The 13864-nt window shown below is 41.3% G+C and overlaps 1 protein-coding gene across 1 annotated transcript in view; it reads right to left on the bottom strand.

Annotated features, from left to right (window-relative positions):
- Positions 1-13864, bottom strand: part of col14a1a (collagen, type XIV, alpha 1a) — a 179941-nt gene that overhangs the window by 476 nt on the left and 165601 nt on the right. Inside the window, exons 46-48 of the mRNA XM_037677253.1 lie at positions 13652-13843; positions 8196-8270; positions 5145-5303 (exon numbers count right to left, since the gene is read on the bottom strand). Of these exons, the coding sequence (XP_037533181.1) occupies positions 5145-5303; positions 8196-8270; positions 13652-13843 (426 nt within the window). The remainder of the gene's footprint in view (positions 1-5144; positions 5304-8195; positions 8271-13651; positions 13844-13864) is intronic.

Raw genomic sequence — 13864 nt, 5'->3', positions numbered from 1 at the left:
TGGACACAGAAATGACTTCTGAGTTTGCGCGACCAATTTTTAGTTTCAAGATGGGTCTAAAAGATGATAAGAAAGTGAGGAATACTGCTGTTATCAGATATGAACACTTGGGGAGTAGAACAAAGGTTTTCTGCACAGCTCAGAATATGAGATGCACGGTGAACGCTGCATCATTCACTAATGAAAGCAGCCGAACAGAAAGGAAAGCTATTTGTCATTGTTTAACAGATTGATCCGGCTTTGAAAGATGTGATTAGTTTTAATGAAATCTGAGCTCAAAGCAGGTGGAAGTAGAAGAAAAGTGCCGCTGCAGAGCAGAGTGCGTGAGTAATTGTTGACAAATGGAGGCGTGATTGGGGATGGCAGCTTTGTTAGAGTTTAGGACAAAAAGCAAATTCATTTTTGTCTTAGTACCAGGTCAGCCATCAGATAGCATTACAAAGAGTGAAGCTGATATGATTTTAAAAATTGGCACTTGGCCCATATGAGGGTCAGGTTTAGGGTTGTGCTAAACAGAACCAGAGAAGTAAAGCACGCATTTCAAGACTAATCTGGAAACTTCACAGAGCTCAGATTTAAAGGTGCTGGTGCAAAGTTTGGAGCTGAATGTGAGCGTGCCTATCCATCCCAGAAAAACTGGGTAACCTTGAGGGAAGGATTGTTTTTGGCAAAGTGAGGACAGGAGGAGGACGAGGAGAGGAAGATGGCTGGAGGAAGGTCCTCAGTTATCATTCCCATCATAATCCTGCTGACCTTCAAATCGGAAGGAAGAGGAGACGACAGGAGAGAGGGAGCAGGGGAAGGAAAAGAGAAAATGTTAGCTCACATGAAGAGAAAAACCCAAAGACACCAAACATTTTATTTTCTCATACAGCCCGAACACAACGTCCCCAGCTGCTCCAAAGAAGTTGAGAAATTAGTGCCAGAATGTGAGTGAACCACAAATATTAAGTTTAAAAATAAAGCGAAAATGTATCAAAAGGTAAAATAAACAACATGTACAATCAGTCAAGTGAAATTTTAGAAAAATAAAATGTCAGTCAAATATTTTGAAACATTTTGTACCAACATGATGTTTTGTGTGAAGTATATTTCAGTTTGAACAGAAATTAGGAGCTGGTCTGCTGGATGAATATGAAGCGGACTCGATTGCTTTGGTCTGAACAGAACAACCTTGAATAATCTTTTCATTTATCTTTGCAAGAAGAACCAAACACTCCTTTTAGATGGAGGTTTACAAACACGCATGTCCACCCTGTGTCAGGGTCTGACTGGTTTATAAGATGATTGTATTTGTGTGTTTTGTGTGAATGGGTGCTCGTCACACTAAATGCATCACGGTTTCTTCAAATACATCTCAGAGCGTACAAATGTGCAGTTTTGTCAGTATGTGGCTGAGCAGATGAAAGGAATGTGGTTATGCTTTCTTTCTGTCAGAATATCTTTCGGTCAGTCATTTTGATTTTGTTCATGATTTTCAGTTTCACTTTTCTAAATCAATGGTTTTCAAACTGGGGTCCCCCGGACCCCTGGGAGTCCACGAGCTGGTGCTTGGGGGTCCGCAAAAACAAACAAAACATTATTTTTATTTAAAAAAACTTTTTACAAACAGGTAGACATTTAACAACCTGTTAAAATACACCAAAATGCAGGAAGTCACATCTACTTCATACAAAATTTTCTGGGGGAGGTCCCCCAGCCCCCTGCACCCCCCAACTGGCCCGCCCGCTATTTGCGTTCCAGCATCGATTACATTTTGTTTTTATTTATTTCATTATATATCATTTTAAAATGGTTTTTGATACTGTTAATATTCTCAAAACTGCAATTTTGTTAGTTGAAATTAAAATGTTGTTAATTGTGTGTTGAATGAAAAATACCCCATGTTTAAAAGTATAAAATTGTATTAACACTATTAAAGAACAGGTCTTAAGTATTTATGTTACACAAATATTTCCATTGCATTAAAGAGACAAATTGAAGAAAATTATTTAATAAACATGAGGGTTATGAGGGGGTCTCTGAAACTTTTTCTCCCTGTAAGGGCTCCATGAACCCCAAAAATTTGAGAACCCCTGGAATCAATGACTGGATGTGAAATATCCCCTTCTTGGTTGTTTGCATAAACAGCATGATGGGGGGGGGGGGGGGGGGGGGAGACAACTTAGCAAAATAAATGAGAATGTTGAATGTGTTAGTTTAATTTTACGTAAACTTATTTTCATTTTAAACATCAGTTTCTCTGTCTTAGTTGTAAATGGCTTTTAATAGCAGATTATGTGTAAGAGTCGCATAAACTCATCAGTAAACTGGACATTAACTCCCACTTCATCCCAGTCCTGTATGTTGGTGATGTCTGAGCTGCTCCTCTTCAGTCAGACCAGTGTCCTGTGATTTTTCTCAGCCTACACTTTGATTTGAACTGAGCTCTCGAGTCCAAATATAACAAGCGTTTTATGTTTGAACGGAGAATAGTGAAGTCAAATATGTTCATAAACACAAAAGTAAGAAGTCTTCATATTTAAAATAATGTTGCAGCTGCAAACGGACCCCCTTCTTGTAGTTTCTCAATGTAAACAGAAAAAAAAAAGACTTTCTAATTGAATGGCGTCCAGTTGTGGTGCTCGGAGGCCATCGTGCTGAAGGTTGCTGAAGTTCCCCTGCTTCAACACACCTGATTTAATGAACAGGTCATTATTGGGCTCCTGCAGAACTTGATTTGTCATGTGGACAAGAGCTCAACACCACTGGTTTAACTGGTTAGTTGGAAACAATACAGACATGGATGCTACAGATGCAACACAAAGCTGGAGATGTGAAACAAAAGGAACAGACTAAACATCCAACACGTCTTCTAATGTGTCTGAAGTGGTCAGAGGCTGAGCTTAAACCTTGAAAGTTTGTGAAAAGCAGACAGTCCTAAATCACAAGATGTTTCAAAACACACACACTGTGAGGTGAATCCATTTAAATAAGTCTTGTCTGATAGATGAAGTAATGTCTCATCCATCAGCTGCTGCTAACAGATCGTTCATCATACGGACGTCTCGTCAGACCCAGTTAGACGTGCAACGCTCGAGGCGCCCGTTGACCTCACAGGCATGAATATTCCAGAGATGTTCTGTTGTTTGTGCACCTGACTGTGTGAAGCAGCACATTTCATTAGTTTTCACAACAGAAAAATAGCTTTGTCCTGTCAGGTCCTTAATGCTTCAGTCAAACTTTAAAGAGGAACAACAGTAAAAGTCAGAGCCCTTTCCATTTGTATCAGACCTTTACAGGAGTAATAATAATCTGACGGCAAACTAAGGCTGTAAAATAACATTTGAATGTTTTAAGGTTTCTAGGCTCAACCATCCAGGTAGATAACAACAAAAAAAGTTCAATCATGTCATCTGGACCAGTTTCTTTTAGGGAGGAATGTTTCGTCTCTCATCCGGAAGATGAAACGTTGCTCCCTTAAGGAAACTGGTCCAGATGACATGATTTAACTTTTTTGGTTATTTGAATGTTTTATACATTAAGAAATAAAGCTTTAGAAGATGGAAAGACACATCAGACGCAGACTGTTTAAACTGGTAAGAAATAGTTTGTTTTGAGTGATTCTGCTAAATTAAAACATTAAACTGAATTACATTACTAGTGCTGAGAAACCATGAGACGCATTATGGTTACGGCTAAACATACAGCACTCAGCGAGTTTATAAAGTCTCTATATTCTGGTGAAGATTCTCAGTCATCCAGGACATGGTCAATTCAAAAACGTTCAAGACAAAAACAATTGGACTTTATTTGTAACAGAAGACGTTTCGCTCCTCATCCCAGGAGCTTTCTCAATTCAAAGAGCAGAGAGTGAGAGGTTCAGGTTATAAAGCTGAGTGAGATATGTATGTATCTTTATTTATTATTATTATGATTATTATTTATTTGTTCTTTATTTTTAAACTTCAATCTGCATATGTATGCATGTATGTTATCTCAGCTTTATAACCTGAACCTCTCACTCTCTGCTCTTTGAATTGAGAAAGCTCCTCGGATGAGGAGCGAAACGTCTTCTGTTACAAATAAAGTCCAGTTGTTTTTGTATTGAACTTTTTTGAAAGTCTCTATATTGAGTGTTTTGAGAAATGTTCGAGAAAACACTAGAGTCCAAATGTTACTTCACCTTCAGCTGCAGGAACCTGATTTGTTCACATCATATTTCTGCAGAACTTTATAGTTCATCTAGAAAATCCTATATAGATCACAAGATTATCCATCCATCATCTTTTACTCGCTTCTTTCTTTTCGGGTCACCGGGGCCCATATCCAGCTATCACTGTGCGAGAGGCAGTGGGACATCCTGGACATCTCCAGTCCATCCCAAGGACACAAAGAAACAAACGAGACAAACAAACATTCACTCTCTCACTCACACCTAGAGACAATTTAGAGTTACCAATCAGCCCAACATGCATGTTTTTGGTCTGTGGGAGAAACCAGAGTACTCGGAGAAAACCCACGCATGCACGGAGAGAACATGCAAACTCCACCCAGAAAGGTCCTGGGCTGGGATTTGAGCCGGCGACCTTCTCACTGAGAGGCGACAACTCTGCGCTACCGTGACGCCCACAAGATGATTCAAACTATGCTTTTCATTCATTTCTCCTGCGTGAGGAAAACGAAGCAGAAAACCCCACTTCTGTTTGTGTTTTTATATTTATCACAGCTGATCATTTTTCAACCATTCCCTCCTTTTATTTGATGCTTCTCTCACATAAAGCTCCAGCGGAGACACCTCTTCACACCCATACACAGTATTTAAACCATATGGACCAACTTTTCTACTGAAATACCAACGAAATCTCTCATTTGTTAAATTATTTTAAAATTATTTTACTTTTTCTGGTTCAAAAAGTCTTGAAAGTAGCAGCTAACGAACAAACAAGTGATATATTGTCAATATATCTATTGTCTGAAGTGCTTGTATGCAGACTGTGCTGACTGAATGCTCATCAACATTTATACTGAAAATTAAAAAATATATAAAACACAAATGTTAAAATGTGAACTGTTTCTTTAAAAGAACATATTAAATGTCAACATTAAATGTGTTATAAAGAATTTAAAGTGTTGCTGGTTCATAAAAACAGCTGGATAAATACCTCCATTGTTGTATCCCAGACATGAGTTCTGATCACAGTATCCTGGTGGGCCAACTTGTCCCGTGGCTCCTGGATTACCGGGCCTCCCTGCTGTACCTGGGTTACCGGGCCGACCAGGTGGGCCTTGGCTGCCTGATCGTCCTTCACCTGCCAAACCGGAGGGTGGGGGGGGGGGGGGGGGGGGGGACACAAACTCATAATAAAGATTCCAGCAGAAATTTCTGATGAACTGTGAGGAAACTACACATCTGAATGATTGAATATAAATCCTGTTTTCCTGGGGCTGTGAGGTCACAGGATCTTTTAAAGTGGGTTCTGTGAAAAGGCTATGAACAATTAATATCTAACCTATAATTGATAGTTATTTAAATGAAAAATACAGTTTGATTCTAACCAGATGGACGAGCACTGAGTGAAGCCATGAAACGGTGGGCTGCTGCCAACTTAAACACAAATCCAACTACATCATTATCAATATTGACTTGTTATCTGCAACTGGGTACTAGACTTTTTAACAAACAGACCACAGTTAGTGAGGATCCACAACCTCTCCTCCTCCACCATAACCCTCAGCACTGGCTCTCCTCAGGGATGTGTGTTGAGCCCCCTTCTGTTTACTCTGCTCACATATGATTGTGCAGCTACCCATCCAGGCTGTCACATTGTAAAGTTTGCAGATGATACAGCGGTGGTGGGATGCATCACAAACAATGATGAGTCCAGCTACAGGCAAGAGGTGGAACACCTGGAGAGCTGGTGCAGAGAGAATAACCTTCACATCAATGTGAAGAAGACAAAGGAGATGATTGTGGACTTCAGAAGGAACAAAAACACCTACACCCCCCTGAATATAAGAGGATCTGCAGTGGAAGTGGTCTCCAGCTACAAGTACTTGGGTGTACACATGAATGACAACCTCAGCTGGAGCAACAACACCACCAGCCTGATCAAGGAAGCTCATCAGAGACTCTACTTCCTCAGACGGCTGAGGCGAGCTGCTCTGGGAAGCTCAGTCCTCACCTCCTTCTACAGGTGTGCAGTGGAGAGCATCCTGTGCTCCAGCATCAATGTGTGGCATGGAGGCTGCACAGCTGCAGAAAGAAAAGCTTTGCAGAGAGTGGTGAAGGCTGCACAGAAATCTGTTGGAATCAGCCTCCCCACCGTCACAGACATTTACACCTCCAGATGCAGGAAGAGGGCCACCTGCATCATGAAGGACCCCACTCACCCAGCACACACACTTTTTGCCCCACTCCCCTCAGGAAGGAGGTTAAGGAGCATTAAGTGTAGAACCACTAGACTGAGGAACAGCTTCTACCCTGAGGCTGTTAGACTCATGAATCTCTAACCAGAATAATCACTGTGAAAAACCATATCATGTTGCTGCTGTTCTGTTTCAATGTTGATGTGTTCTTGCGTGCACATCTGCTCACAGACTCATGTTCATGTTTGTGCTGATGTTCAATGTTTTATGTTATGAGTGCTTAGTGTATATTTAGTTGATGTTTTTCTTAGTTCATATCTTAGATGTTATTACTGTTTTTCTTATACATTTTATTGTTGGATGTAACTGGGACCCCGTGTACATAATTTCGCTCCACCACATGTACCACATGAGGTGCGAATGACAATAAAGAAACTCTGACTCTGACTCTCCTGCAGGAAGTGCTCCATGCGGCACCAGACATGCTCCAGTTAGTTGATGTTCCCACTGTTAACACTTCAAATAATGGAATCCCATGTAAATAAGCATGTAATGAAACTCTCAGCAGTTTAAACGTTTATAAGAAGAGTTTCCATGAGCTGCTATGAAACGTGTGGAGACTGGAGTCGTTTCAAGATGGCAGCCGTTCCTTTAGTCTTGGTCCCGCTCAGGCTATCCTGTAAGCAACCATTTTAATATGCTGCAGCAAACTGAACAGCATTCACGAGGAGTTTCTAAATTGTGTAGGAATGTTCCTGAGTGTCCTGGATCTCCTTGGCGCATGTTGTTTTTAATCTTTTTATTTTAACTGTACAGAATATGTATTTGTAACTCAACACTCGTAGTTCTCTATAATTTAGCCACGTGACATGCAGCCACACAGCTTGCTGGTGACTTGGTCACAAACACTCAGAACTTAGACTGAATCTGAAAAATTTGCTTCCCCCCACAATTTTCTACAAATGTTTAATCATCAACTGGTCCCCAACTGGTGCAGTCAAGTGAGATACTGGCTTTACATGAATGGTTTGGTCAGAATTATACTAGTTCTCTAAACTGAGGTTGTTTCCAGAGCTTACTGCAACAGGTAAGATGTTCATTTTTCAGAATTTTACAAAATCTCTTGACCATTTTTTTAAACACTAGAATATATGAGGCAGCTGTAAATGTTTGTCGGTTCAGGCTGAAGGGTCTGAATGAGCTGAGGTTAACAGAATAACAGATAGGAGCTGAAATTTAGCTCAAAGGTCATTGTTTTATGTTTTCACAGGAGAAATGAGTCGCAGAAATATCCATATTTTATTGGAAGTTTCTATTGTCAAGTGCAATGTTAGTTCAAGTCCAGTGAATTAAACCTCCCAAACACCCAAGTCAGAATTATGTACATTTTGCTGTTTTTACAGTTATTTAAAAGTTTCAAGGGAGCTTCCTCTGCTTGTTCTGCGAGTATTGACTGCTGTAAACAGAAAATCCCTACGTCGCCATATATTCATAAGACAACACTCAAACTCAACACAGCACTTCAGTCAATACAGAGATTTATATTCGTGGTGTAAAACGTCTGCTTACTTTCTTCACTCAGAGGTTCAATAAAAAGTGAAGCGATTGAATTTTATTGTTTCAATCCTTGAAACGCCTCTCCTTTAGCACAGCAGCAACACAAAACTGTAGGAAATGTGTGAATCTGGACTGGAAGCAACAAAAAATAAATGTTCTTGAACACAATAGTTTGAAATGCTCATCTTTGAGAGCAGCTACAGAACATGAGAAACGTGTGTTGAGTCTGAGCAGAGCTGCAGACAGTGAGTTTGGTTAGTTCAGTTCTGGATCATGTCGTCTCTTACCAGGAGGACCGGGTGGTCCTCGAGGACCCTGACTCCCAACGCCTGGACTCCCTCGGTCTCCCTTCTCTCCTGGTAAACCTGTAGATGCAGAGTTCAAAGAAAAAGAGACACATCTGTCATGTTTAGCCTTTCAGGAGTTTACACAGCATCTAACACCGTGTTTGGATTTTACTGGCAGTTTTTATTTAAATGTTATTTTTTCTTTCGGCTGCTCCCTTCTTCAGGGGTCGCCACAGCGAGCTAAACAAAGACTTAAAAATTGTTTTATGCTGGACGCCCTTCCTGACACAACCACAGACCACCACAGCCCTCTGTGAGGACAAATGAGGGTGGAGTCAGGGGTGGATGCTTCACCTTTTTCCACCCACATTTTGATAAAATTATGGTTTAAGGTATTTAAATATACAAAATATTGGTTCAGTTTAAGATGGACGAGGATGACTTGCTGTGGCAACCCCTGAAAAGGGAAAAGCTGAAAGAGGAAGAAGATTTTGAACAAAACTTCATTTACACAATAAGTTAACACAAGAGTGTTTTAAAAAAAAAGGTGATCAGGACAAGCTTAAAATAAAAATATTTACATGAGGAGCTTGTTGTATTGTAGATCTCCCTGATCAGAAATGGTGCATAAAACCTTAAATCCCCACAGTTTCACAAAATTCTCCAGGTGTCCAGTGTCTCTGTGGAAGTAAAACTCCAACGCCAGTCTGGCCTTGATGTTGCATTTCCACAGAGCCACAGCATCAAGTTGAGGTCCAGCCTGCAGTCTGTCCCTGAGAGACACGTAAACAGCCATTTTTGCTTCGGCCACTAAAAAGTTTAAAGTTTGGGATTTAAACTTAGTGGCTAATGTACTCCATTAATAAAAACAGATTTGGTGAAAACTCAAAAAGGCTAAAAAGCCTCGTCATTAGATTAAACAGAGCAGTCAGTTGTAAGAAGAAGAAAATACTGGTTTATCTCGTGCTTTGATATGTATTTAAAAGCATTTGATAAACTTTTAAAATGAGTAAAATCATTTTTTTCAGTCAGGATGCCTGCTGCTGATAGGTGGAGGCAGACTGTGATGTTTTGTCAGTCTTTGTCTGTCTGAGATCAAAATATCTTGTGACTTGACAAATTTTAATGAAACATTCAGGAAACATTTATTGGATGTACATCGAGCTGATTCAGGATGGCTTCCCTGAATTTTATGAACTTTAAAAAAAAAGGCTTTATTTAGTCAGTTTTACAAATGATGAGCATTCACAACACTCTGAGTGTGACATTGCATGAGATTATGTGCATCGCTATCAAAGTTTGACCGAATATGTTATTATTCTGATTTTTCCGCATAAAATGGTTTTTAGTTTATAACAAATGGAAATCTATGGAGGGCAGCACGGTGACACAACTGGTAGAGCTGCTGCCTCTCAGCGAGCCGGTCCCTGGTTCAAATCCCGATCCAGGGGCCCTTCTGAGTGGAGTTTGCATGTTCTCTCTGTGCATGTGTGGGTTTTCTCCGGGTGCGCCGGTTTCCTCCCACAGACCAAAAACATGCATGTTAGGCTGATTGGTGACTCTAAATTGTCCCTAGGTGTGAGTGAGAGAATGAGTGGTCGTTTGTCTCGTTTGTCTCTGTGGCCCTGTGATGGACTGGAGACATGTCCAGGGTGTCTCCCGCCCCTCGCACAGCGATTGCTGGACATGGGCACCGGCAACGCCCGTGACCCAAAATGGAAGAAGCAGTTAAAAGATAATGGATGGATGGAAATCTGTGGGTGGATAAATTAATTCTCACCTAAAAATGAACGAGACAAATTCTCCAAAATACTAAAAATAGCCAAAAAATAAAGTCCTAACTTCAGTGGTGTAGTCTTCACGATACGCGTGTATACGGAGTATACCCACTAGAAAAGCTTGAGAATTTCAGTTTACCCATCTAAAAGTGCCCAGTGATCCATGACATATCATTAGGCACATGTCATTGATACATTAAACGCTTCTGTAACCATTTCTGTACACAGCGCTTGTTTATTTAGATTATCCAGCAAATTATTGTGTAATTCTGAACTTACTACTTAATACTTGAACATGTTTAGCTTTGAAACCGTTTTATAATTTCTATAACATGTTTTTAACCCAAAGCCAACTGTTGTACAAAGTTTGTTGTACATTTATTCAAATAGAAGCATCAGAGGAATTTGGAAATGTTCAATATGCTTCAAAATTTAAATAAATTGACGATTGCTTTGTACTAACCAGTGTACTTTGGTTTCTAAGCACAGTATAACCACTACAAAAATGTAGACTACACCACTGACTAACTTTGAATGTGGATGTGTAATTTTTTGTAATAAATCATTTATTGTTCCATAGGAGAGCGGTGGTGCAGAGGCTAGAGAAGGCGAGCCTGTGATCAGAAGGTCTCCGGGTCGACTCCCCAGACCGACAACATCAAAATGTGGGTAGGAAAGGTGAAGCACCCACACCTGCCTCCACTCTCATTTGCCCCCACTCTGGGCCCTTGAGGACCATCTGCTCCATGTACGCCGTAGATGTCAGCTCTCTGCTCCACACAGAGGACTGTGGTAGCTCGGTGGTTTGTGGATGCGTCAGGAAGGACATCCGGCATAAAAACAACTGCCAAGTCTTCGTGTGAGTTAGTTCACTGCGGTGACCTCTGAAGAAGGGAGCAGCCGAAAGAAGGAGGAGGAAAAATAAAAAAGTATTGTTCCTTAACTTCATCTTATGACGCTCTGTAGAGAATTAAATCAGTCATGAGTGTTAAAAACCAGCTGCATCTCAGTTTGCAGTGAAAATGACTTCCAGTCAGAAGAATTTAAATAGATTTTTGAGAACGTACAGAGCAAGTTCTGCTTCATGTGATGAGTCTGATAATAAACCAGAGCTCTGCGCTGAGGTTCAGTGATGCAGCTGTTTGAATGACCTCATGTGTTATTTGTCATTCACAAATCAGATGAACACAAAACCTGATCTGTGGGTTTTCTGTCCTGCTGGGTGTACAGCTGTCCTAACTATACACAACATAGTTTACGTGCCCTCAAGCAAAAAGTTCAATTCTGGAGCAGCACTTTGTCTGGACAGCGTCTTCACAAACTTGTTTACTGATACTAAAAATAAATGAGTCCTACGCTGCAGTTTTTCCTCCCCGTTTCTAAAAACCTCTGCCCTGACCACCTTTAACCCAAACATCATTTTTGGCTGGCTGCTCTTACAGATCAACTTAAAGACTGTAAAGTGGTCCAGAAGAATTCGGTGGACTCAGATTATACATTTTACTGGAAGGATTCAAAGGTTTGAAACCCTGAAGAGGACACATGAACGCTGAGCACTTCCTGACAGACGCTGAGCAGCTTTTGGTTGTCTCTTTGCTCAGAATGTGGTTCTTCAGGGTGGGCTGCATGTCTGAGTGATGAAGACAAAGACTCATAAAGCCCGTTTGTCCTCCAAAGACTTAGTGGCAGAAGAATGACCTCATGGATCTACACGTTACTGTATTCACCATGATTTATGAAGCACAGCCCACAAAATCCTGCAAACAAGCAGGATAGTAGCACATCAACTGGAGGAGTAGAGGATTTGCTATTTTATTGTGGTGTATTTTTTATTGTTATGCATGTTGCTAACAATAAAAATAGAATTTTACAGACGGTTGTGTTTAATAGACTGGGTGGGTCCAGCCAACGCTGCAGCTCAGACAAAAGCAATTGGAGCATAAATTGTGAGCAAACACAGTCATTAAAACGTTGATTTTTTTTCATTTAGGCGTTGTTCTTAAAGTAACAATTCAGATGGTATGAAGTGAGCTTCTATGAAACAGTTACGAATGATTAGTCTTACTTGCTTTAGCTAGCTTTCTGAATGAAATTAAGTCTGTAGAAACAAAGTTTAACTATGACCAGACTGAGGAGCTAACATAGAGTTTTAGTGGAGTGGAGATCTAAGTGAAGTCATGGGGGCCTGCTCTATGATGCAGGTGGAGCAGCTCATCCACATTTTTAAAAGGGGGGGTGCAAACTTCTGTTTCTGCTTTCCCTTTTTGCCTTAAAAACCAAACAACATGACTAGCAATAAGTTAGCAGCATATAGTGTTTATTGTTTCTACGTTTGCCTTCATAAATCATAAACTAGAAAATTATTACTCATCAATACACACCCACTCCCTCCCTCAGCTTTGATTTAGTTCAGTCCAAACGGGGCTTAATTTGTAAACTGATCATACCGAAACACAAATTTATTTATTTTTTTTCATTTAGCCTTTATTTATCCAGGTTAGTCTCATTGAGCCACGAGAACTCATTTTCAAGAGAGACCTGTTTTAGGGAGCACATGGTGGGGTTAAGGGCCTTGCTCATGGGCCCAGAGTGGGGCGAATGAGGGTGGGGGCAAGTGTGGGTGTTTCACCTACCCCACCCACAATTTTTGATGTTGTCGGGGCCGGGGCGTGAACCGGCGATCTTCGGATCACAAGCCCACCTCTCTAACCTCTGCGCCACCACTCCCCCAAATAGCAGGCAGGCCAGCAAGGGGTGGGTGGGGTTTGGGTGCCCGCCCCCAAATTTTTTGAATAAAGTAGATGCAATTTCCTGCATTTTAATGTATTTTAACAGATTGTTTGTAAACACTTTGCTTCTGTCAAGCATCCTAACCCCCACTACTTGACGGTTCGGAGCCCGACCCTCCCTGCTCGTTGCTGTCTTACTCCACATGTGAAACTGTCAGGGGAATAAAGGTCATGGATGTTATCACTATCTAATGTTAAAAGAATGTAGAACCATGTGTGTACGTTAGAGTTGTTGTGTCTGAACAGAGAGGAGCCTGCACACCTGATGAACCCCAAGGCCTCTAAGCTGGAAAGCAGAAGTTGTTTGATCTCTTCTCTGTTTGATAAGATTTATAAAAAGACTATTCTTTATACTCTCTGTGGGCAGACCTTGCGACCGGAGCATCAATGCAACATCTGTGTAAGCCTGTGTGTGACAGCCTATGTCAGCCGGTCCCTGGTTCAAATCCCGGTCCAGGGGCCCTTCTGGGTGGAGTTTGCCTGTCCTCTCCGTGCATGTATAGGTTTTCTCCTAGTACTCCAGTTTCCTACCACAGACCAAAAACATGCATGTTAAGCTGATTGGTAACTCTGAATTGTCTCTAGGTGAGAGAGATAGTAAATGGTTTTGTCTCATTTGTCTTTATGTGTCCCTGTGATGGACTGGAGACCTGTCCAGGGTGTCCCCCACCTCTCTCACAGTGACTGCTGGTGAATATGGGTTCCAGTGACCCCCATGACCCAAAATGGAAGAAGCAGGTAAAAGATAATGGATGGATGATTATTCACTTTACTTATGCTAACTGAAATTTAGAAAATCAATGCTATATTCTGTTGCGTGTAGTCGGGGAATAAAGGCCCACAAAACGTTTGCTCTGTGTCCATTACTTGTTCTTTACTGGTGATTACTCACCTCTTTCACCCGGTTGGCCGTTCTGACCATAGGCACCAGGGAAACCAGGCCTGCCAGGTGGGCCCGCCTCTCCCTGAGGACCAGGAAGACCTCTTCTACCTGGCTCTCCAGGTGGTCCAGGCACCGTTTTGACTGATAATGATGACTGGAGCGGGAGCTGGTGCAAGATGGAGTTATAACGAGACATATAACCTGCAGGTTGAGGAGGACGAT

The sequence above is a fragment of the Nematolebias whitei genome, chromosome 5, assembly GCF_014905685.2.
Source record: "Nematolebias whitei isolate Nwh7 chromosome 5, NemWhi1, whole genome shotgun sequence".
Classification (NCBI taxonomy): Eukaryota; Metazoa; Chordata; class Actinopteri; order Cyprinodontiformes; family Rivulidae; genus Nematolebias; species Nematolebias whitei.
The sequence above is the reverse complement of the archived record's forward strand: the minus strand, read 5'-3'. Positions and strand labels throughout refer to the sequence as shown.